Consider the following 25,608-nt stretch of genomic DNA (forward strand, 5'->3'; position numbering starts at 1 on the left):
TATAGAGATGAAAAATGAATCTTTTAAATTAAACCAAAGCTAGCAGCTTGTTTAGCAGTTGTTCTGTTGGTGTTTTGCTTTTCTTTTGCTGACCTCTGACCTCCCTGTAGTGATTCCCCTTCAGTTGCACTGTGAATATTTTACACTAGAGGGCAGCAGGTCACTGCCTGATGGCACCATTATAAAATAGTTAATCATATTCTTACAAACACGTATAAGACGAGGATACGGAACACATTTACCAACACACAGGATTTAACAGACAACATATATGATATTCAGTAGGTCTGCGTGTGTCATTTAGGTATGTTTTTTTATGATAGAGCGGCTGTGTTTATACCTTCTGGTGAGGGATGACTGGCATAGGTGAGTCCATCCTTGGAGTTGCCGTGGGAACTGGGGCCGGGCGTCTTGATCTGTAGATTATACAGCAAAAAAATAAAAAATTCTGTTCAGGGAGAAAACGTCAGATGTGTTTTCCTCATGTCACTTTTTTGGTGTTAGAGCTGCAGAATCAGCCAGTTTTTCATATGCATAACTAGAAGTTGGAAAAATCTCATGTGCTCACCTTTAGTCTAAATGGAAACTGTGTAGGCGGATTGAAGAGACTCTCATAAAATTAAACTGATTTGAACTGAGTGTGTACATAGAGGGATTTCGCGGAATCACAGCTAGTTACAGAGCCAATCCCGGATCTGTTAGTTTACTCAAGTGTGAAGTGGAACCTTAATTTTCTGAAGTATCACTTTCATCACTTTGTCCTCCTCCTTAAACGCCCAAATTGACAAGGCAAATCCAACTCAAGTACCTTAAAAGTTTCTTCTTCATCACCTACTTTAGTTTGTGGGGGTGGGTGTTAAGATATAAGTGTGCTGCTTGTTTACTTCTGCATTGAGAGGGTGAGTTTGATGGTGGCAGACTTGATCTTGTTCTGGGCCTCCAGGTGCGTCATCCCCTCGGTGCTGACCCCATCAATAGCTGAGATGATGTCACCCTGGGTCAAGCTGCCTCCCGCTGCCTTGCTGCCCGGAGTTATCTAAGGAAAGGGTCAGCAGAGCAGGTCACGCTAGAGCCACTGATACACCTTCCTCAGAAAACTGACAAACATATGCAGTTACACTTAGTACAAATTGACCTGCATTTAAGAAAGTTACAAACACAAGATACGATTCAAACAGTTTGTTCATCTGCCTGCTAATGTTGGCCTTAAACCGCCCAGCCGACGTGTTACTTCCGCTTCCACTGTAGCTGCTCTTTTCACTCAGTTATTAATGCTGTGTGTGTGTAGCGGCACAGTAAATAAGCCTTAAAGTTAGTGGAGAGAAAAGCCGATGAAGCAAACTAAAGTAATCCTTCAGCTCTGGAGATGAGTTATGTTAACTGACAGAGCGTAACCAACTGTTATCTACGAGTCTAATGAGTGTCAACAGCAGAGAAAAAACAGTGAAATAAAAGCAGCAACATTTCAGAGCCACAAAGCGTGCAGAATACTTTTATTCCTGACACTGAACTTATTTCATTGACATGTCTCATGTCGGTTAGAGAACACAGAACAAGAGAGAAAGAGAAGAAGGTCCTTAACAGAGGGATGGGAAGATTTTCTTGAATTTGAATGACAAGAAAAAAGATTTTATTCTTCAGATTATGTAAAGCATTACATCACTTTTCTTTGTCACTTTCAGTTATCCTTCATGTATGACCTTCAACGCAGTATTCCTACTTCTAGCTGTGCAACAAAGCCTCGTTTTAGCTGTTAAACTACACAGAGAGGAGGTTTAAGTGAGCTCAGCGGTCTGGGTTATACAGTATTGGGTCTAGGCTTACAGGCAACTCGTTAAAGAGTTGAAAATAAGCGATGCTCCTGATGCCAGTGATTGACCCCTGTGAGCCCCCTCTCTATCTCTCAAACACACACACACACACACACACACACACACACACACACACACACACACACACACACACACCTACTACTGACATTCATGCAAAACTTCTTTGATTGTTCTTTTTTTCTGTTTATTTTAATCATAGCCTCTACAAACTCACTACAAAGCATTTTTTTCCCCCAAGATTTGATCACATTATCATTGGTCTGCTGTGTCTTTTCACACTGTTGTCATGTCTTTATTTCCTCTTTACGTCTGCTTTGTCTGCTTTAGTGTTTCCATTTCAGTCTTTGTGTGTGCGTGTGTGCAAGAGGCCAGAAAAGCAAGGTGAAGGAGAAGTAATATTTCTGCTGCCTCAGTTCAGCGAAGCGCACGACACCACCCAAACAATTCATCACGCATGTTTTCCTTAGATATAACACGTTCATCCTTCAAAATAAGAGTCTTTAAAATGAACGATGAATAATTCATGTGGAAAAAAATGTTACTTGCAGGTTTTATACAGCATGCCAGACTGCACTGAATCAATTAGCTGGACAAATATTAGGCATAATGTTGCTATTGTTAGGTTATTTTTTCCACATGCACTAACGAGAGATGCTTTCATGGTGAGAGATGTTTTCACTCCTTTAGAAATATGTCAGTCTCAAGAGAGCATGCACATAGACCAGAGTGGTGTGGGTGAAACTCTGAGAGAGTCAAGTTTTTAAAACAATTTCAGCTATGGCAAGCACAATGAGAACATTTTAACATCAATATATTTAATTAATAACAATAGATATATAAATAAATATCACTCTTAGTGGCAAGTGCTTTGGCTTGGATAACAAGAAGTAAGGAAATCCAATGTCTTCATTCCTCTTTCCTTTTATTAGTTCTTGGCAAAAGTCCGAAATCCAAACCTCTGCAGTGTTACGTCAAACTGTAATGTCACCCTGAGCTGACATGTCAAGCTGCAGTGTTTTATGTTAACTTGTCAGGACCAATCACAGGTAACCTGAACAAATCCAATGATACAATCTTACCCTGGACACAGATCAAAGCTCCCCTCGCCTGCCTAAGACGGGGATCAGAAGACAATGAAGTAACAGATGTCTGGATCAATATAACAGAGCCTGATTACCAGCTGAGCATCAATCAGGCCTGAGGAATGAAGGGCTCGAGGTGGGAGGGGAGCAGAGATTACTCTCAGGCAAGCATCCACCTCATTCCTACTTTTCTCTGTTATTTCCTAAATCGACCCCCTGCCCATCTGTTTCTCCACAGGAGCAGCTCCAAACGAGGAAACTGAAACTGACCACGAGAAAGCTTACTAAAGGTAACACAAGCTGCCGTTAGCTTCCTCGCAATGCTCGCTGCTTTCCTGTCCCATTCCCAACCATCCATCCACCTCTCCCCTAAAGCTATTTAAAGGGAATGCTGTAAATACACCCCCAGTGGTGCCTGCCAGAGAATCAGAAAGGGAGAAAGTCTCTCTGCTGAACACTAAGTGGTTATAGTCTTTCCTTCCTTTTAACTTGAATTTTAGATTTTGCTTTGTTTTTTTTAAGAAAATTATGCTTGTTATAAGTTCTTATAAAACTTTTTTAACTTTTATTTTAAATAATTTAGTAACAGTTTTGACAGTGTAGCCCGGATGGGAATTTGGGAGTAGATACTCGTAATTCCCATGGATTTAAACGCCACAGTAACATAAGGTGTTCACAGTTAATATTATGTGATTTAACTGTACTCTGAATGTAATTTGCCCTGTAATATGTCACAAGGTAAATACAGGTAATTAGAGCAATGAACCTGTTATGTTAATCATAAAGTATTATTTTATGGTATGTAACTCTGAAGAGAGTTAAAGTATTGTTCAGAGTTCTAATTTTCTGGAGGCCCGTGAAGGTAGCATGAAACGGGACCTGTGTATCTGTTGTAATGGAGGAAGAGAGGAGAACGGCATGGAGAGATGCACGAGGTTAGCTGAACCAAAGTGAGAGACTCAGTTAGTTTTACTGAAGTTAGCTAGCACAAAAGAGTGTCGGACTAGAAAGCTAACCGTGTGAGAGCTTCGCAACAGAGTGTGGGGGAAGTGACTTTGTGTTCAATGGTCGCACCACCGTGAAAAAACTGTGTTTCCAGCTACGACCGCCGAGGCTAAAGGCTAGCCCGGACTGCCTGGCTGCGCCACGGAGGCAGCCGCTATGGACTGTCGGAGAGCTGGACAGTGACTGGCTAACGCGTTGTAGCAGAGACAGCATCCGGTCCGCAGGGAGAGCGGAGAGTGAATTTAGTTTGGGACTGGCGAACGGAAACCTACCGAGCAACTGAACTGTAAGTTGGACTTTCGTGCTCTTACTGGGGAGAAGAGGATTTTTCTCCATCGTCCGGCGTGAGCAGCAAACAGGCCTGCAACAAGTGTGAATGTGAGTGTGTGTGGGGCCCATGTGTGAATATTGTGTATCTAGTGGATTATATAGCATATTTTTGAGTGTACATTCGTGAGTCACTTACCAAGAGGTGATAACATAATTTGTGTTGTTTAACATAATTTCAAAGGGAAATATTTCATTTACACAGCATGTTTCATTTGTTTATGGAGCTGGATATCATTTGAGTTGAGTTAAGAAAAGGGTGTTTTATACATTACTTTTTCCTGCCCTTACATTCAGTAAACGTTTGGTTTGTGTTAAAGAGTTGTCTGGGGTTGATTCTTTTACTACTGGTTAAGTCTAACTTGCAGGCAAAGGTTTACTGATAGTTTCCCTGATTCCTGTCTATACCAGAACCTTTTTGTGGTATCTAGGCTGTAACGAACCTAACACCCCGCCTAGGGGGTCCAAACTGAGGTAAGTGGATTTAGACTCCGTATCACGGGTGGGGTGCTACATAAAATGGAGGCACCGCTGGGATAAAGACTGGTAGTAATTAGTATTAACTTGTGACCCAGACAACCTTTAAAGAGAGGGTGATTTGAAGTTATAGTAGGTTACAGCAGAGCAAAATCAGTTTGTGTTTGGTATTGTGTTACACTATACACATACAGTAAGATTCACACACTCAACACCAAGAAATGGCTCAGTTACGGCACTGGTGTAAAGGAGAAGGCCTTAACCCTTCGCATGCCATACTACTTAAAGATGTTCCCGAGGACACAGAGATTGAAGTCATAGAAAGAACTCTGCAATCCATTAAAGTTCTTGGACGTGTGAAGGTTAGAGGACGTATGTATGATCCTCAGAGCAAGTGTTTGACTGTACTGTGTGAATGCAGAGAAAAGGTAAATACTAAAGCCATTCCTCTGGACATTCTAGCTGATGGCAGCAATTCACCCTGGAGAATCATCGGCCACTTAGAGGAGGAGGATGGTTCAGTTGACCAGCTGGTTGCAGATGACTGGCAGGCATCTCAAACTGATTTGGGACCTGCCGCCACACTTCAGGCCTCCACTCCTGAAGCAATCATCAGAGCTGTTGGTGACCTTCTGCAAAATACCTCTAAGCCTGCCAGTGACAATAGCAGCTACAGGAGGTTGCGCACCTTCTCAGGGGTTGTTCCCACACCCCCAGGAGAGGAGCAGTTGGAGAACTGGATACTACAGGCTCGACTGATGATAGAGGAATATGATCGGCCTGACAGAGAGAAGAAAATCAGGATAATGGAAAGTGTAAAGGGTCCCGCGTTGGAGATTTTACAGGCTGTACGATTTAATAACCCTGAAGCAACACCTCAAGAATACATTGATGTAATTGAGAATACTTTTGACACACCAGAAACAGGAGAGGAACTCTATTTTGCCTTCCGAATGCTATGTCAACACAGAGGGGAGAAACTTTCTGAGTTTCTGAGAAGAATGGAGAGATCTCTCAGCAAGGTGGTCAAAAGGGGAGGTCTGTCTCCTGCCCTAATAGACAAAGCACGTCTTGATCAGCTCATTAAAGGTGCAACAGGGTCTGACCTGATGCTGTTAAGTTTGCGTTTAAGGGAACGAAAAGATAATCCCCCTACCTTTCTGCAGCTGTTAAATGAGGTCCGCATTGAAGAGGAGCATGAAGCTTCTCGGCGCAGACTTAACCTCAATAAAGTCGTGCATGTCAAAAGCGCTACTGTACCCACAGGGGCACACGTGGAAAATCTCAGACTTGAGATACAAGGTCTGAAAACCCAAGTCAGTGATCTCACCACTGCTGCCGGGGTGCCAGGTGTCCATTCACCTGGGGCAGCATCCACAGAGAATGTGGAAGCAGACGGCTTGGGAGAAGACAAAAACTTCCAAGCATTAAAGAAAGAAGTGGTGAGGCTAAGAAAACAGATCTCTGTCATGTCAGTCAACCCCAGCAAAGGGGTTGCGGTGCCCTCACCCAGGCACCATGGTTCTCCCACGCACCTTCAGCGGGGAGCAAGAGCACTCAGAGATCCCAGTCACTTTTTCTGTTATCGCTGCGGGGAGGATGGGCACATCTCTACCAAGTGTAAGGCTCCAGAAAACCACCCTAAAGTGATACAGAAATTCATTCATGCTCAACGGAAACAGGGAGAAAGTAATAGAACTCCCAGTCCTGCCAAAGAACCGACCACCACCAATGTAGGTGTTAACCGGAGTGTTGTCAATGTCAGGACGCCTAGTTTCCCTGAAGGACTGGTAGGGCCACCCTCCACAGCCGGTGTGAAGGTAGATGGTGTACCTTGCACCGCTCTCTTAGACAGTGGCTCTCAGGTGACCATCATTTTTGACAGCTGGTATTCAAAACACTTGTCTCATGTGCCTTTACGCTCTGTTACGGGCCTAGATATTTGGGGACTAAGTGAATCAGAGACCAGCTATCCTTACAGGGGGTACATTCAAATTGAATTGGAATTCCCCGAAGAAACACGAGAGAAAGTTGAGACTATCCCAGTCCTCGCTTTGGTGTGCCCAGACCCTCGGTGCTCAGATACCATACCTGTCTTGTTGGGCACCAATGTTCATAAAATCAGACCCATTCCTGCAACTGGAAAGAAAGTGAGGGTGGGGAATGTTTGCTCTGCCAAAGTGAATGTTCAGCAGCCTCAGAACCTACCGACTATTATGTCTGAGTCTGCCAAGGATGATGACAGTCCAGTAGCTAACGTTAAGTGGACTGGTCCTGGCCCACTGGTCATTCCAGCTGGGAAAGAACGTATAGCTGTCTGTAAAGTCAAAGACATCCACACTATTGGAGACAGCATCCTCATCACAGAACGGGCAGCTTCACATGCCCTTCCCCCGAGTGTGCTTGTGCAGCCAACCGTACTGTTCTCCAAGATGCTTGATAGAGACAAGTTTCTGGTGCTCATGCGCAACCAGTCACTAAAAGACACTGCCATTCCCATGGGCACTGTGGTTGCACATCTGCATGTAGCTGACATAGTGACTGATGTCCCCGGCCCAAACACAAAAGCTTCTACTATGCTTGACCCATCTCTGTTTAATTTTGGGGACTCTCCTATACCAGCTGAATGGAAAAAGAGGCTTAGTCAGAAACTTGCAGAGAGAGGCAAAGTTTTCTCGACGGAGGAATGGGATGTGGGTTTGGCTAAAGGAGTGCAACATCACATCCGTCTAGCTGACCATACCCCCTTCCGAGAGCGGTCCCGCCGTGTTGCCCCAGCTGACCTGGATGACTTACGCCGCCACCTGCAAGGACTTTTGGCAGCGGGGATAATAAAAGAATCAAGGAGTCCCTATGCTTCCCCCATCGTCTTGGCACGAAAGAAAACGGGGCGGTTGCGCATGTGTGTGGACTATCGGACCCTGAATCGCAGAACTGTCCCTGACCAATACACAGTTCCTCGCATTGACGAGGCGTTGGACTGTTTGTCTGGCAGCAGGTGGTTCTCTGTCTTGGATTTGCGTAGTGGATACTACCAAATTCCCATGGCAGAAGAGGACAAGGAGAAGACCGCTTTCATATGTCCTTTGGGATTCTTTCAATTTGAGAGGATGCCCCAGGGGATAACCGGAGCTCCCGCGACCTTTCAAAGAGTAATGGAGAAAGCAGTGGGAGACATGCACATGATTGAGGTCATAGTGTACCTTGACGATTTGATCGTGTTCGGAAGAACTTTGGAAGAACATGAGCAGAGACTAATCAAAGTTCTTGACAGACTGGAAGAGACTGGCCTAAAATTGTCCATTGACAAATGTCAGTTCTGCAGGCCACAGGTGACATATGTTGGACACATAGTGTCAGAGAAAGGGATTGCCACTGACCCAAGCAAAGTTGAGGCGGTAGCTCGCTGGAAGCAACCCACCGATCTCCCATCACTGCAGTCTTTCCTAGGGTTCTGTGGGTATTATCGTCGCTTCATAAAGGACTACTCCATCATTGTCAAGCCGTTAACCGAACTATGTAAAGGTTACCCACCAACCCAGAAGGGAAAGCGAGCTGTCAGAGTCCCAGAAAAGACCTACCATCGCGTAAATGAACCGTTTGGGGACAGGTGGGATGCTGCATGTACAGAAGCTTTCCAGAACATTATACATTCTCTTACAAATGCACCTGTTCTAGCATTTGCAGACCCAACCAAGCCATATGTGTTGCACATTGATGCTAGCCTTCAGGGGTTGGGTGCTGTGCTCAACCAAGAACACCCAGAAGGGCTGCGACCAGTTGCATTTGCTAGCCGAAAGCTTAGCTCAGCAGAGAAAAACTACCCCGTGCACCAGCTTGAGTTTTTGGCGTTGAAGTGGGCTGTAGTTGACAAGTTTCACGACTACCTGTATGGAGCACAGTTCACTGTGAGGACGGATAACAATCCCCTCACATATATCCTCACCACTGCCAAGCTCAATGCCACCGGGCATCGGTGGTTAGCTGCTCTTGCCACTTACGATTTCACTCTCCAGTACCGACCTGGGAGCAGCAACATTGATGCTGACGCGTTATCGCGCAACCCCTTACCAACAGAGGACACTGATTGGCAAACTTTGCCCTTGGACAGTGTCAAAGCTCTGTGTAAGCAGATCTCCTGTAGAAATTCAGCAGGAGGGGGGGCAGTCAGCTTTGCTGAATCGTTAGGAGTTTCCCCTGAGGCACTCCCAGAGTGTTTTGTTTTCCCCACTCATCTTGACTATGGGTGTTTGACCCAGATAAGCAAGGCCGAGCTTATCAAAGCACAAGACAATGATCCAGTGATCGCTCCTGTAAAGAAATCTATGAATGGAGCGATTCCCTTTACTTTCGACAAAGACTCCAATGCAGAAGCCATGTTGCTTCAAAGAGAGGCAAACAAGTTGGCAATCACTGATGGAGTACTCTACAGGAAAGTACAGAGACAACCTGGAAAGGAAATCCATCAGCTTGTACTACCCCGAGAGCATGTTGCCATGGTGCTTAGATCACTTCATGATGAGTCAGGTCACCTGGGGGTGGACAAGACTGTGGAGCTCATACGAGACCGATTCTACTGGCCTAGGATGAGTGCAGAAGTTGAGCAGTACATCAGGAATTGTGGGAGATGTGTTGCACGTAAGGCACCCACACAACGAGCTGCACCATTGAACCAGATCACCAGTAGTGGGCCACTAGATCTCGTGTGTATTGATTTCCTATCCCTAGAGCCAGACTCTCAGGGATATGCTAACGTTCTGGTAGTGACTGATCACTTTACCAGATATGCACAAGCTTTTCCAGCTAAAGACCAGAAAGCCTCCACAGTAGCCAAGATTCTCTGTGAGCGGTACTTTGTGCATTATGGACTTCCGACCCGGATACATTCCGACCAGGGACGTGATTTCGAGAGTAAGCTGATCCACGACCTTCTGAAAGTGTTGGGAATCCGGAAATCCCGGACAACGCCTTATCATCCCCAGGGAGATCCACAGCCAGAGAGATTTAACCGGACGTTACTTTCCATGCTGGGAACCTTGGATCCCAAGAAGAAACAGGCGTGGAATCAGTCCATCAGTCATTTGGTACACGCGTACAATTGTACGCAGAACGAAGCAACTGGGTACTCACCCTACCTGCTTATGTTTGGCAGGGAGGCCCGGCTGCCTGTGGACATCTGTTTCGGAACCAACGACCAGACACACAGCAGTCTGACACATCACCAGTACGTAGCTAAGCTGAAAGCTGATTTGCAACAAGCTTACCGCCTAGCGACAGAGGCTGCTGACAAAAGTCATCAGAGAAACAAGAAAGCACATGACAAGCATGTGAAAGAACAGACCTTGGCACCAGGAGACCGGGTGTTGCTAAAGAATTTTGGTGTCTCTGGAAAGCACAAGTTGAAGAATAAGTGGAGAACTGCACCCTATGTTGTGCTTGACAAAATGCCCCGTCTACCAGTATACAGAGTGAAACCTGAGAAGGGAAGGGGGGTGGAGAAAACGGTGCATCGTAACCACTTATTACCCATAGGGTATCTAGTGAGACTTCCAAATGATAGTGAACCAGAGTTGTTTGATAGACCTGTCACTCGATCCCAAAGGGGACTCGCCAAGGCTACACCAGTTGACAATCAGGGAGATGCAATATCTTCTTCAGAGTCGGAATCCGAAGATGCATGCCTGACACAATTCCCATACATGGATTGTGAAAACCTTCTGTCACTGTCAGAACAGCTTCTGAGGGACCAAGGTCAAAAGCCAAATGTGTTGGATCTTGAGAGTTCAACCACTGATTTGGCAGATATTGAAAGAAATTCAGATGATCATAACCCTCCAGCTCTCCAGCTAGACCCTGAGGCAGTTACGGTGACTGGCCCTGAGGAGGGAACCGAAGAGAGTGGGATGTCGCTGGAAGGAGAGGAGCATCCAGTGGGCCGCCCACAGAGACTAAAGAGGCCTGTGGTGAGACTGAGTTATGATGAACTCGGGCAATCATCAGATCACCCTGTAGTGGTTTTGAGCCATGGGGTTTTGGTGGGAAGTGGCACTTACAGACATTCACGAGATCACACTTGCCAGACTTCATGGTGTCACCCACTAGCACTATGCCCTTCCTGTGTTAAATTAGAGCTGGACTAACAAAGCACAGATTTTTGTGTTTATAAATCTGTGGGGTTTGATAGGGGCATCAAACGCATTTAGAAGGGGGAGGGTGTAGCCCGGATGGGAATTTGGGAGTAGATACTCGTAATTCCCATGGATTTAAACGCCACAGTAACATAAGGTGTTCACAGTTAATATTATGTGATTTAACTGTACTCTGAATGTAATTTGCCCTGTAATATGTCACAAGGTAAATACAGGTAATTAGAGCAATGAACCTGTTATGTTAATCATAAAGTATTATTTTATGGTATGTAACTCTGAAGAGAGTTAAAGTATTGTTCAGAGTTCTAATTTTCTGGAGGCCCGTGAAGGTAGCATGAAACGGGACCTGTGTATCTGTTGTAATGGAGGAAGAGAGGAGAACGGCATGGAGAGATGCACGAGGTTAGCTGAACCAAAGTGAGAGACTCAGTTAGTTTTACTGAAGTTAGCTAGCACAAAAGAGTGTCGGACTAGAAAGCTAACCGTGTGAGAGCTTCGCAACAGAGTGTGGGGGAAGTGACTTTGTGTTCAATGGTCGCACCACCGTGAAAAAACTGTGTTTCCAGCTACGACCGCCGAGGCTAAAGGCTAGCCCGGACTGCCTGGCTGCGCCACGGAGGCAGCCGCTATGGACTGTCGGAGAGCTGGACAGTGACTGGCTAACGCGTTGTAGCAGAGACAGCATCCGGTCCGCAGGGAGAGCGGAGAGTGAATTTAGTTTGGGACTGGCGAACGGAAACCTACCGAGCAACTGAACTGTAAGTTGGACTTTCGTGCTCTTACTGGGGAGAAGAGGATTTTTCTCCATCGTCCGGCGTGAGCAGCAAACAGGCCTGCAACAAGTGTGAATGTGAGTGTGTGTGGGGCCCATGTGTGAATATTGTGTATCTAGTGGATTATATAGCATATTTTTGAGTGTACATTCGTGAGTCACTTACCAAGAGGTGATAACATAATTTGTGTTGTTTAACATAATTTCAAAGGGAAATATTTCATTTACACAGCATGTTTCATTTGTTTATGGAGCTGGATATCATTTGAGTTGAGTTAAGAAAAGGGTGTTTTATACATTACTTTTTCCTGCCCTTACATTCAGTAAACGTTTGGTTTGTGTTAAAGAGTTGTCTGGGGTTGATTCTTTTACTACTGGTTAAGTCTAACTTGCAGGCAAAGGTTTACTGATAGTTTCCCTGATTCCTGTCTATACCAGAACCTTTTTGTGGTATCTAGGCTGTAACGAACCTAACACCCCGCCTAGGGGGTCCAAACTGAGGTAAGTGGATTTAGACTCCGTATCACGGGTGGGGTGCTACAACAGTTAAAATAACTTCAATAGTCACTTGCTTAACTAATGACTTGGATGAGGAAAAAAGTGATTAATCAAGATGAAATGTAGGTATTCTTGAAAATTAGCTGAAGTGTGCCAGCAGCACTCAGCGTTAAGTCAGGCAGCAGTGAAACTATTCCCATCTTTCCACTGCTGCTGTTCTCGAAGTCTCCATGGAGGTTACATCGGAGGCTCCCTACCATCACTGCTTACAGCAACATTACATAACCAAAGCACACACACAAACCACACCTGCTCACACAGATATACAGTATGCGCGTACACAAACACAAGCTAGATGTCAAATATAGTCAGAGCAGGAAAAAATAATCTAATCTGCGCTGCGTAATAAAAGATTTTTAGGCTTTTTAGGTTACATTTAAGGGTTTAAGGGCACTTTATTAAACAGTTGAAGAATGTGCTGTGTGATTGGTTTTCTGCTGACACAACAACAAATAAATAAAAAGATGCTTACTAAGTTATCCAAGCAGGGAAAGGTTACAGAGGTTTTGTTTGAGGGTGTTAATCATTTGCTTACAGTATTGTGAACTGTGTATTTTGTGTTTTATCACCACTGAATTATTCAATTTGCTTTAAGCCAGCCAATCAGTGCACACAGTCTGAGATGTCTGAAGTTTTGGTTTCCCTTTCCAAGCTAATTACAGACTGTCTCGTTAGTGTCACATTTCTCATTACTTTCTCTTTATGTTGCACAACAAATCTGTGAGGGTCGCTCTGTCCTTACCCTGGAGATGGTGAGGGGCATGTTGAAGTCTTTTCCTCCCTGTAGTCTGAAGCCCCACGGAGCAGGGCCATTCAGAGTCACTGTGTATGTACTCATCTTCGGCTAAATGTCAACACTCCTCCTGCAAACAACTCCTGCTGGCTGCGCGGTTTCCCCTCCTGTGTGCTGTGCCCTTGTTCTCCGTCCTACCCCTGCTATCCTTTTGTCCCGCTCGGTGCCTCGGTGGTTGCTCTTACCTCCCTTGGCCCTGGCTTCACAACCCTTCTGCTCCCAGCTCTCAGGACAAACACCCTGGGGTGGGTGGGTCAGGTGCTATGGAACCACTGAGATACACAAATGGAGACACACACACACGCATATGTTTGTGCACACAGACACACACGTGCAGATAGGTACACACACAGAAGAGTCGGGCTGAGCTACTGCAGAAAACAGTAAAGTCTGACTTCTTACCCCGAAATCAAAAAATATCAATAACACTCAAATGCAAAGTGGCAAAAATGAACATTTAAATTAGTATTAATGTGGAGAAGAGTTTCTTGCCTGTAGGGTTGCTGAGGGTGAGGGACAGACAGCCTAAGAATAGCTGAGAGAGCCAGAGACACAGGGGCCCTGGCCCGTATAAGGCCTGTAACACGAAGCCCCAGAATGCTTCACTGCCGATTCATATCGCCAATATAGACCCCTCTTACTGCAACACATTCTCTCTCTCTTTCTGCCTCTCTTTGGCTCTCTCTCTCTCAGTGCTATGAGTACATGCCGCTTGCACTCTATTGTCTGTAATCAGTGTCTGTGGGCTGATGTCATTTGCCTTTCAGTCTCTCAGTCTTTCATTTTGTTTGAGAGAGGAAACAACAAATTACCAAAGGCCAATTTTCTAGCAACACACCAACCCAGTTGATTAAGTTGCCGACACTCTCTGTGTGTGTGTGTTTGTGTGTGTGTGATACAAAGCAATTTAATTCACAACCAAACACAAACAACAGACGTAGGCATTGTTAAATAGGTCGTGACAGACTGCATGTTTTTCTAATTTCACATACCACATCCCATTATTTTTGTGAATCAGTTCTGAGTCACACACCTTCAAACTGGCAGGGTTTTTGCAGTGGTGTGAGACTAAACACCTGGTTTCATGTGCATGTGGTGTGGAAAAACAGCAATAAGTGAAGTTGAGCCAGCCTGGCCAATCTACTCCTCGAGGCAGTGCTCAGCAGTGATTATGGATTCACCTTGATGATACTCGCACAAATCTGTCAAACATTTTTGACACCACTTGATTAAATCATATTTCTTAGTCATGTATGTGGCGTGGTCACATACTGGGCCTCTCTGATAGAATTAGAGCACAATCACGCCTGGTTTTAATCTATCCCAGACACCTGTCCAAAAAAGAGAAATAAGATATTTGAAAACAGCTGAAGGTTTTGGGCTCACATTCAGTTCCAGGGAAGAGTTTTCAGTCAGCGATCTTTTATTCCTATACTGCCACCAGTATACGGTGGTCAGAGGGCCTAACTCTGGCGGGCGGTCTGGTGCCTATACCTGGTATAGGCACCAGACCACCCACAACCCTGATAAGGACAAGCAGAAGAGTATGCATGCATGGATGGATGGATGTCCTCAATGGGCATGGAAGAGACACTAGAGTTTAAGTATACTTATCTCAGAATAAAGCTCAATATACTGGCTTTTGCAGCATTTATATAAAAAAATTAAAGTGACCTGAACACACACTTTTTTTCTGGAGGGGTTCTCACTGCCCGCTGTTGTTATAAATGTATTTTTATTCATTGTGTTTTTAGAGTACTTTACACCAAAAGTGTTTTTATACTGTTGTGAAGTGTTGTTGGCTGTGCAGTGTGTCTTAAATGCCGCTGGAGAACGTTCTTGTATTTGGAATGGGTGAATGGGATTGGCTAGTTTGTCATGCAAATGTGTGCGCATTTATGTATTCTATTATTTTCTTGATGTGCATGAGCTGTAAATACACTTGTTACTGTATAATTAGGGCTTATCTACAGTGTGATGAATCCTATGCATGTGTCAGCAATGAAAAACAAACTGACTAAGAATGTCTCAGAGGAGTGTGAAACACACACTCACATGAGTGTGAACACTTTTCGGAAATTACTTTCCTGCAATGAATAACAAGCATGATCACATAGCAAAGATGTCATTGAAGCTCATTTGTTCTGTTTGTTTCTCATACCACTTATGCACAACAGCTTACAGACACACATTGAAGGGCACCATTAAGAGACACCTGAGAGATCCGACACACAAGAAATTCTGGGCAAACTGGACAAAATTAAGTCTTTAAGTGGAGTTAAAATGAACAACACAGAGGCTGTATACCAGACGGGATGAGCAGGCTCTGTTTACTAATCAGAGATCCTTCAATATGTCCAGAAAATGATGGAGATTTTCTGTCAGTCTGTTGTGGTGAGTGCAGTTTACTTTGCTGCAATCTGCTGGGAGAACAGCAGTGGAGCTGATGATGCCAACAGACTTAATAAACTGATCAGGATTAGCAGTGATTGGCTGGACAGTGGACACTTTTGAAGCTGCGGTGCAGAAGAGGTCACGGAACAAACTGTTGTCCATCATGCATAATCTTGACCACCCACTGCACCACCTAGTGGACAGGCAACAGAGCACCTTTATTACACCACTTCCTGTTCTGGTAACTGTCCACAGGGAGATCTCCGGAACTCTTTTAACCCACATTTAATCATTAATTTCACTTAACATAAGAATTTCACAAATATATGATATATAAAGTATCCATCATCATCATTGTCATCTTATGTTGACTTAAGTAATGTGTTTAAAGACAACTGAAATTAAACTGAAAAAAGACTAACATGGGCACATGGGCATATTAATGCATGTGAAATACCTTTAATATCTTACAAACGTTTTGCCTTTTGAGACCAAGTTTTTAAAACTGAATAAAACCATCTGACGCTTGGAGATTTAACAAACTGAACAAAATCACTTCAGCACTTGGTAATGGCAATTTTTAAGAGCATATGGTTTACTATAAGAGTTAAGACATACTAAGTTTAAAGATCACAAAACCAACCTTCCAGAATTTAGCAAGATCTTTTATTTAGAAAAATAAATAAAAACAACACAAAACATTTTATACAAAGAAAACAAATTTACCTTCACTTCATCAAAGCAGATTTTAAAGTCAACATATTTATAATATTTACATTTTTCATGTCATAATATTTCAAATATGTATTTTTTTTAATACATTCATTAACAGATACTACAAGACAAATGAGGAATAATGAAAACAGATTTTAAAAAGTCTTGCATTTTTAGCTAAGATTTGAATCCGCAATACATTATTTGACAGAAATGACATCAAGAGTTAGATTTTATGCTGAGGCATGAAGAAAAAGGTTTTTACAATCATAGTCAATGATGCAGCAACCTGAGGACTCTCAAAAGGAACTGGACACGTATGGAGGTGGACAAACAGTGTTGTATTTGTGAGATAACGGTACTAAACTAAAGTGAACTAAACATGTTTAGGGGAAAGAATGATTTCACAAACTGTCACCTATACATCTATATGTTAAATTATGGCATCTGGGGTGATGCAAAATACACTAGGACATCCAGTACACGTGCAAACACGCTCATACTGTGTTGTTGGGTGACCTGCTGTTCTGTTGTAACCCATTTGTGACCTGCTGAGTATGATCTGTATTGCTTGATGTCACCATGAATGGAAAAATCAATGACAAAGTTACTCTTCTCTTCTGTCCTGTTACATGTGTGTATATGTGTGTCTGATTGCCAAGTCTAGAAACATGTCAAATAAAAGTTTTGTTACTTGTTTTTTAATGTTAAGTCAGATAAAGATGTAATCAGTGGTACAAATCCAGCAGGTGCATTTTAATTTGTTTTTTAATTAATCGGTTTCTAATTTAATCCTTCTAAGGCCATGTCCTTGTGTGCAATCAGATGGGTTCCAGCACTCCTGCTACATTCTGTCCCCAGAAATCAAATTTTGACGGCCTCGAGACAGCAGACCTCAAATTCTGTGCAAAACTAAACTAGCTATCATGTGGAGAAGGTTGGCATTTAAATAGTGCTTTTTAAGTTTCACTAACCACTCAAAGCACTTTACACTACAAGCCACATTCAACTTTTCAGACTTGGTTGTACTACCCCAATGACTTTGTGGTTGCTAGCAATTGTTAGGTGAAATAAATTGTTAAGAGGGTTTTGATTGAAAAAAACCTCCTTGTTGCTGCTTTGCGCTGATTTGCCTGCAAACACTTGCTAACTAACAACCATGTGGCAGTGAACCTTATAATGCAAACGAGAAACAAAGAATGTTCATCTTCAAAGTTAAAGCTGTGCCTTACTGTTGAAATCAACACGTTTCAAAAGTTACATCTTTGACTTAAAACTGCTAGCAGTTTCTAGGAGGTTTTCTTGCAGTACCATATATCTCTGTTCAACCAGTTTCACTTAACTGGTTGAAAAGTAGGTAGGTATTCTCTAACCTGGCAAGTATTTGCCAGGTTACTTATTTTGCTCTTCCATTGGTTGCCAAACAGTTGTTAGCAGTTTCTCGGCGTGAGGCCTAACTCAGCAGATTTGGCTTTTTGTGAACTTGTGTTGTTCAAAGTGAAATTTAATTTGAACAATAGAAGTGGTTAACTAGTTAGTGTGGGCATACAAAAATTGCATAGAGCAATCTAAAAATAGCAGAAGTGCTCAAAGCCATCCATTGGTGCTCAAGGGGGATAACCTTGAAGTGGAATATTGGTGGGTATGGGCGAGGTTTTCGATTTTGATTAGTCACAAAAAATGCTTTAATCTTCATAGGTGAATTCCTAACTGTGGAGGACCTTTGTATATCTTTTTTTACACTTTTCATTAAAGTTTTGTACTTTGTTTCTGTCATTCTGAAATTTCAGCAGGTTTCAACACGTAGAGCTTTTCAGCAAACACTGTGTGGGTACAGATGGAGCAGGAGCTGAACACTACAATTTTAACGTGACTTAAATAGGTAACGTGTGAGATCAGTAGTGCGCCCAGTTTTTCCACATTATCAGCAGTCATTTTAATCAGTTTTAATATACAAAATGTCTGGTCCATTATTTATACTAGATACATCATTTAGAGTACATTCTTTAATCGGCAAACACTGTAAAAGAAAAACAAGAACTCTGATTCTATTTTATTGTAGAATTGGTTTGAAAACATGCTTTTCATTTGCATGAATAGGTTCTTAATTCAAAAGTAGGATTCTGACACTTTTCCGTAGCTACGCATTAACATAAACGCTATGCACAAAATAAAATCTCAACATTTTTTAAAACTTTCAGTTGTAACACCACAGAATAAACTGATGACATCAGTAGCCATTCGACTTCTGTATGTAAAGATAAAGAATATTCACATTTCACTTTGAAATTGAAATAATTCAGAAAGAACATCTCCGTTTATGGCAAATCTCACAAAGTATGACCGGAAAGCATGTCTAGAAAGGTCAGACAATCTCCAGCCACCATGATATGTCAGAAATGACAAAAATCCAAATGAGTGCAAACACATGCATAAATTTACTGGGCACACACGCACACATACTTGTACACTGCATGCATAAAAACAATGCTAGGGTCCACAGTTATCATAACCCGCAAACAGCATGCTAGTAAGAAAAGTTCCCAATTGGGGAGAAATACTGAAGCATACATACGCACACTTTCACACGCTTTCACTCCTTTCTGGCTGTTCATGGTAAAGCTGTTGTCTCCAGCATGGCTATGTCAAGGGTCTCCTTGGCAACTGGGCTGTGACTTTTGGTCAATTTGAAGTTGCCATGGTAACCTGGGGGACTGTGCAATATTGACGGGCTGGATATGGAGGTGACGATGACAGACGATGTGGTCTTGCACACAGTCCTTGGCCCTGACTCCGTCATGACATTGTCCAGCTGTGCAAACAGAGAGCGAGAGACAAGAAGAGGTGTTCAGGTGTTCACGTATTATCATTCCCATTGTCAGTCAGTGGTTGGAAATTTGAATAACGGAATGAAACAGAGAGTTGCTAGTTAAGAAAGCACTGAATAAAATGTTATCAGATGTTTGTCCAGTTTACATTAACACAGCTCTTTTCCACTTAATCTGCTAGAGCAACACGGCTGATCAAAGGTATTGATTGGATAGATTGATGACTGGCTTTCTGACAGAGCCCTTAATGAAGTTTGATAGTTTAACTTGGTCAACCTCACGAAATCAATAGTTCTTCTCTAGAGGTACAAAGTAGTGTAGCTGAGTATATTTAAGTATAATTGTGCTTTTGTATAGGAAGTGCACACTATTACTAAAAAGAAATCAATGGGAGAATTTTGTAATACTAAAGATAGCAGTTGTCTTGTTCCTGTTCCAAGCAATAGCCCGACCAGGAGCACAATAGAGGTTCAGAGCAGTTATAGCTCTTGACTTGATTAGATCTTTTAATTTGTAGTTGCACACCATAAGTGGGGGAAACAATGTTTCAATCCTGTGTGTGTACTGCAGAATTGACAATTGAGTAGACCTGTATGGACTTGTTTTTTTATTCAGTATTATCTGAAGAGCGCGACGGGGCTCATAAACTCATCGGGAAAGTGTTTTCAGAAAATAGGGCAGTTTACCCACAGGGGTATATTCACACACAAAAGGTAATTATGGAGTCCCACAGGGTTCTATGTGAGGATCAGTTCTGTTTGCATTCTAAATGATTATCTGCAGTGTCATTCAAAGGAATTACAATGCAGATGTAACCCAGCTTTATCTATCCATGAACTCAGAAAACACACACTAATTAGTTAAACTGTTTCAGAGACCTCTAATGGCCTCAAATTTCCTGCTTTTAAATTCAGATGAAACAAAGGTTATTGCACTTGGCCCTAAAAAACTTGGAGATATCATGTCTAACCAGATACTTGTTCTGGATGGCATTACCTTGGGCTCCAGTAACATAGTAAGGAAAAACTAGTTCATGAATTTGTTGCTGCTAGGCTGGACTACTGTAATCCGTTATTATCCGGCTGTGCTGAAAAACTCCCTGAAAACTCCCTGAAAAGCCTTCAGTTGATCAAAACTGCTGCAGGGACAGGAAAGAGAGAGGTCATTTCACCCACATTGTCTTGTCTTCACTGACTCCCTATTGCATCCAGAATGTATTTTAAAGTCCTTCTCCTCGTATAAAAGGTCTTGAATAATCAGGCTCCATCTTATCTTAAAGACCTCATTGTATCACATCACCCCAATAGAGCACTTTGCTCCCAGACTACTGGCTTTTTTTGTGATTCCTAGGGCATTTAAAAGTAGAATATGAGGCATAGCCTTCAGCTTTCAGTTCACTCTTTGGATTCAGGAGACAAAAAGCCTCTCTACTTTTAAGATTAGTTTTAAAACTTTGATTTTTGATATAGCTTATAGTTAGAACTGGATCAGGTAACCCTTAATCTTCACTCAGTTATGCTGCATTAGGCTTTGGCTGCTGGGAACTTTCCAGAGTGTTTCTTCTTCCTCCAATTTTTTTGTTTTCTATGTGTTTATACCCCTCTGTGCATTTTCACAGCATATCTTTTGTTCTGTCTTCCTCTCCTCACCCCTAAAAGGGTCGTGGCAGATTGTTGTCCACCCTTGAGTCTGCTGGAGGTTTATTTCTTTTAAAAGTGAGTATTTCTTTCCCACTGTCACCAAGTGCTTTAGCATAAGGGTTTGTTTGATTCTTAGGAGTTTCTCAGTATTACTGTAGGGTCTTTGCCTGACAATATAAAGTGCCTTGAAGTAAATGAATTGAATCGAGCATTTATATTCCTCATAGTAGTAGTATTTTTTTCTTTTTTCACTTTCTCTACTGTATCCATAAAATTTGGTAATGGTTAAATGGATACAAAATTAGCAGGATTTTGGAGGAACAAGTCAGTCTATTTTTACTTTCACTTTGATAGGATAGATATGATTCAGGGGAAAAAAAGTTGTTACATTGTCCAAATGCAGTATAAATGCCAAAGGGTACCTTACTTTTGACCAAATAGCTGTATTGGACACCTACAACATGAGAAAGAGCTAAATACACTCAAATTACACCACATGTAACAAGTAAATCATTTTAGACATTTTATATACTTTATGTTGTAAAGTTGCCATTAAAAATTTCTCTGTGAATGTAATTCAGTAACTTGTTCAAACTCAGGTTGTTCTTGGCAATATTTTTTCATCTTCATCTTTATGAACCACAAGTGCTAATAATATGAAAATATGACTTATTTTTATGTTATATTCTAATTATAGGTTTGGGTGTGGATAGTGAGAGAAAGGTTGACAAGAAGCACCCTTCATGCCTTTGATATTCTACAAGGTTCGATTAATAAAGCAGCGTCATAGCAGCAGGAAATGAATTAACCATGAATGGACAGAAAGCACGGCTAATTAAATCTCCTAGACTCGGCAAAAGAAAACATTTCTAAAGATATTTGCCAATCATTTTAAATTACTGTCCTCTTATTTTAAGTTATTGGCCTATTCAGCTACACAGTCAGCCTAAAACTAAACCTAAAAAAAAATTAGTGCAGACAATTGGGAAAGACTGATAGAAAATATTATTTAAATGTTAAAGTGGTGACAAAAAATCAAACTATTGCCAACAAACCTTCTTCTCTGCACATATTTTGACTCATTATAGCAGGAAAAACACAAGTGGTGCTATGTTAACGATAACACTGTTCTATTAAGTCAGACTCTCATCAGTGAACCACTATGTACCATTACCATCCCCTTATTTAGCTCATCTAAATGGAATACAGCTATCATTAACGGCATTGATTATCCTTACAGTTTTCCTCCTTTTCCATATAATTTACAAACGTGCTGTGAAAAAATACCCTAGTCTATATCATACCTGTGTAAACCAGCAATTTTCCAATGCATAGATCATAAATGTTAAAATATGTAAATATCTTAAAAAAATCCATAAACACAGCAAATACAATGATTTGCATTTATTGGAAAGAAAAGTAGCTCTGTTTTATGTACACCAAATATCATTCCTTTTAAGTAACCAAAAACTAATTATTACATTGATGCACAGTTATGCAGAATTTAGCAATGTTTCCTTTTCATCCCAGTGGGATTTGAACCTCCAGCTGGGTTAAAGATTTCCTGTGTTATCTGCCAAGCAGGAGGTTGCACATCCACCAGTGCCTGAGTGGGTTTTCCCCCACAAACCAAAGACGTGGATGTTAGGTAACTTGTTGATGTCTCTCTGATAGAGTGACGTACGGTTTTCCTCCTCTTTACCAGCCTCAGCTTCAGCCTCAGCTCCAGCCTCAGTTTGACACAAGCTGGATAAGAGATCGATGGATGGACCATTAGAGTTATTTTGGTGATCACATGACCATGAGCTTAACATAACACAGTCATCCACAATCTTTGTACCAATATATGCCATTTGCTTTCAGCTAGTCTACACTGTAACTACAGTGAAATTAGGACACAACTGCCCCTCTGCATTGTTAACTGAAACACTGGCCACGATTTACTTTTTCAAAGCCTGATTCAAAGTATTCCGATTCCTGGATTTCTGTGAATAGAGCATTCATTCTCATTACAAAATGAGCAGAGGTTAATGGAAATAGACTGACATTTAGTCTTACTGACCTGCCAGAGGTCTTTGGAGTGCAATGCACATTTACCCACACAGACAGGACTTTGGTCTACCCACTTGATCTACTTTACATCCATAGCCAATTTAGAATCACCAATTAACCCAACTGACCAAAGCACGAAAAAGCCCCAGCCAGCCAGGAAATTACTAGAACCTTTTTGATGCAAAGACACAGCCCAAGAGAGAAGCTGAAATTAGAGGCAGAGCGATACCTCCTAATTAGGCAGTGAGCTTTTCACTTTAAGGAACCTTAATAACCTTTGTTGTAAACAGTAAATGAACTGGTTCTTATAAAGTGCTTTGCTACTTGGCTTGAAAAAAATCAAAGCACTTTAGACAAAATGCCTCATAATTGTTTCTATCGGCCACTTTCACACACAGTTGCTGATCTTGTTCCGAGTTCAGATCTTGCCCAAGCATACTTAAGCATGCACACTGATGTTGTGCATAATGCGTCTCTTGTCCTCCGCCCTCATTACTGCAGAGTTGGCTTAAATGGTGAAGGTTACTTGTTGAGAGGTCAGGCTAAAACACAAAGCGTTCTTGATTTTCTTAAAACTTAAAAAAAAAATTAAATCAAAGTTATTGAGCAAGAAGTGGCTTCTCATTCAACAGCAACAAATACTGAAAACTCCTTGAACAAGGTTAAGTTGTGCATAAACACTGGCACTGGCAGGAATGTCATTTTATGGTTTAATCTGTGTATATTCATACATTCAAACAATGTTAAGTGAAATACTGTTATGCTGAAGTAACTTAATATGAACAGAAAAATACATCTGCTGCAACAAATCTAGTCAGCCCCACGATGAAAAAGAAAATTTAAAACCATTACTTCTTCTGTAGGAATTAGGAAAGTAAGTGTCAGTCAGGCGCTGTTAATCAGTTGTACACAACTAATTGATCATCAGTGTGAACACCTCTATAGCAGCTGAAGTTTTAGCAGTTTGCATGTCTGGAACATTCAGACCAGTGGATACGCAATTCAATGCTCAGAGAAAGATCATCTCAGACTCAGACTCAGACTCAGTTAGCATGTAAAATGTTCAAGTTCATAACAGTACAATTAGAAAGACTGAAAAAGTATGTCTTGTTTGGAAGAACTGCCAAAAGTAATATCTTTTCTCTAGAAAGAAGGCAGCACAGCCCAATCAAAGTCCAGAACTTAAAACGATTGAAATGTGGCAGGACATTAAGAGATCTGTGGATGAATGCCCACAAACCTCAATGAACTAAAGCAATGCTGGAAAGAAGAGGGGGCCAAAATTCCTCCACAACAATGTGAAAAACCGAATTACTAATACAAAATAATGATTACTTCAAGTTATTGCTGCTAATGGTGATTGCACCGGCTACTGAATCATGTAGTGAAAAGTTTACAAGCAGACAAAAGAAAACTGTACATTTACTAATCACCGTACTGAACTGCTGAATGCCAGTCTGACAGATCACCAGACCATCACAGCAACAACACAGAGACTGTTAATTCACATTCAAATCCATACCTACAGCCTAGAACCTCAATTAACCTAACATGGGAAAAAACAATCCAGGCACAGGGAAACATGCAGCACTGTTATGCATTTTCAGCTTATAAGTACTTGTGCTTGTAACAACATACAGACTTAATCTGATGAAAGCAACTGATGTGTTGACTGGATCCTTTTCCCATTGATAGCCACTGATCTAATCTGTACGGTGGCCCTGAATTCCAGGAGCACAAAAGAGTATGAAAGCAGTCCAAAGCCATGATACACAAAAACATCCTGACTGTGTCTTGTCCTTGTTGCAGCAACATGAAAAGCTAATGTGATGTAAGAGGAAAGGAATCTTGGTAAAGTGAAATAATTTAGCAGAGTATGTATCAAGATTTTTCAATATAATGTGGAACATGTTTAATAAAAAACATGAAGATTGCTTTTTTTGTTATGTTGGCAGGAATCCACTGCCCTGAGAATGTGCTTCATACTGTAGTACTTTAGTTTGAAGTTTGTGATAAACCAAATTAATAGCTGGACCAAACCATAATGGACGGAAGTACACATGCTAGAAAAAACAACATTAAAAAATAAAGGTGAACTAATGATTTGTACTATATGATGTTCTTACAGTTATTCTGAGAGGATGGATAAAGAACATTTCTAGAAGTTTTTGGATCATGGAGGTTGTATATGTATGTTTAATGTACACAGATACTATTTATTAGTAGAAAAAAACTATTTACTACATGTGTGGCAAAAAGAAAAAGGGTGATCGGTGGATTCTTACAGAAGCTGGCAGATTGCTGGTTGGCTGCAGACTGATGTCCGACATGGAGATGCCTTCAGGTTCTGTCAGAGCCTGAAGAGTGTGCACATAAACACAGCCATTTATTATCAGTTATACTCACAACAGCTTTTGTGCTATTTGGGCCTTCAGGTAACTTTTACTGAATGCAGACCCGCCCCAAAAAAGCAGGAAAACATGAGGATCGGTCCCTCTCAAATCAGCAAATTATTAGAACGTCTTCTAATTAAGCAGCCCCAATTGCATAAAAAAAGTTTTAAAGTCGGTCTAAATATGGGTATATAAAACCAGAATTGCAAATATTCAAACCACTGGTAAAAATATATTTTAAAAATGGTCAGACAACCCACTTTCAGACCATTTTTTTGCACTCAGAAAATGAATAACACAAAAACGATCACAGATAAATTCCTAAAATTTTCACTGGTCTTTCTTGCCATGAATATTGAATCAGGATCTGTAATTTGAGACAGATACATAAAATAATCTACAAGTATTAGCTCATTAAAATATGAACAAAAAGGCCATCACTCCTACAATTTAACATATTTGTGCACACACACTAAACTATTATTCTTATTTAGAATTTCTGAATATTCGTCTTTATAACATGTGAAAACGTTATATTTCACAACAATGCAAAAAAGAAACTCATAATTTCTTTTTTTTTTTTTAAGTTTGG

At 41.6% G+C, this 25,608-nt stretch overlaps 2 protein-coding genes across 5 annotated transcripts in view; both read right to left on the reverse strand.

Annotated features, from left to right (window-relative positions):
• ldb3b (LIM domain binding 3b) overlaps positions 1-13,532 on the reverse strand; it is a 24,350-nt gene extending 10,818 nt beyond the window's left edge. For 2 of the 3 annotated variants that reach the window (XM_085361506.1, XM_085361508.1), the window contains exons 1-4: positions 13,488-13,532; positions 12,945-13,267; positions 885-1,036; positions 341-416 (exon numbers count right to left, since the gene is read on the reverse strand). In XM_085361506.1, the coding sequence (XP_085217632.1) occupies positions 341-416; positions 885-1,036; positions 12,945-13,040 (324 nt within the window). In that variant the 5' untranslated portion in view covers positions 13,041-13,267; positions 13,488-13,532. The other variant, XM_085361507.1, reaches the window with a different exon arrangement.
• A 5,182-nt stretch (positions 13,533-18,714) lies between these two features.
• Positions 18,715-25,608, reverse strand: part of opn4b (opsin 4b) — a 33,750-nt gene continuing 26,856 nt past the window's right edge. For both annotated transcript variants that reach the window (XM_085360909.1, XM_085360908.1), the window contains exons 10-11: positions 24,909-24,980; positions 18,715-18,915 (exon numbers count right to left, since the gene is read on the reverse strand). In XM_085360909.1, the coding sequence (XP_085217035.1) occupies positions 18,715-18,915; positions 24,909-24,980 (273 nt within the window). The remainder of the gene's footprint in view (positions 18,916-24,908; positions 24,981-25,608) is intronic.

This window comes from Diplotaxodon limnothrissa, linkage group LG8 (genome assembly GCF_057381915.1).
Source record: "Diplotaxodon limnothrissa isolate DT_005_m linkage group LG8, D_limnothrissa_male_GT1.1, whole genome shotgun sequence".
Classification (NCBI taxonomy): domain Eukaryota; kingdom Metazoa; phylum Chordata; class Actinopteri; order Cichliformes; family Cichlidae; genus Diplotaxodon; species Diplotaxodon limnothrissa.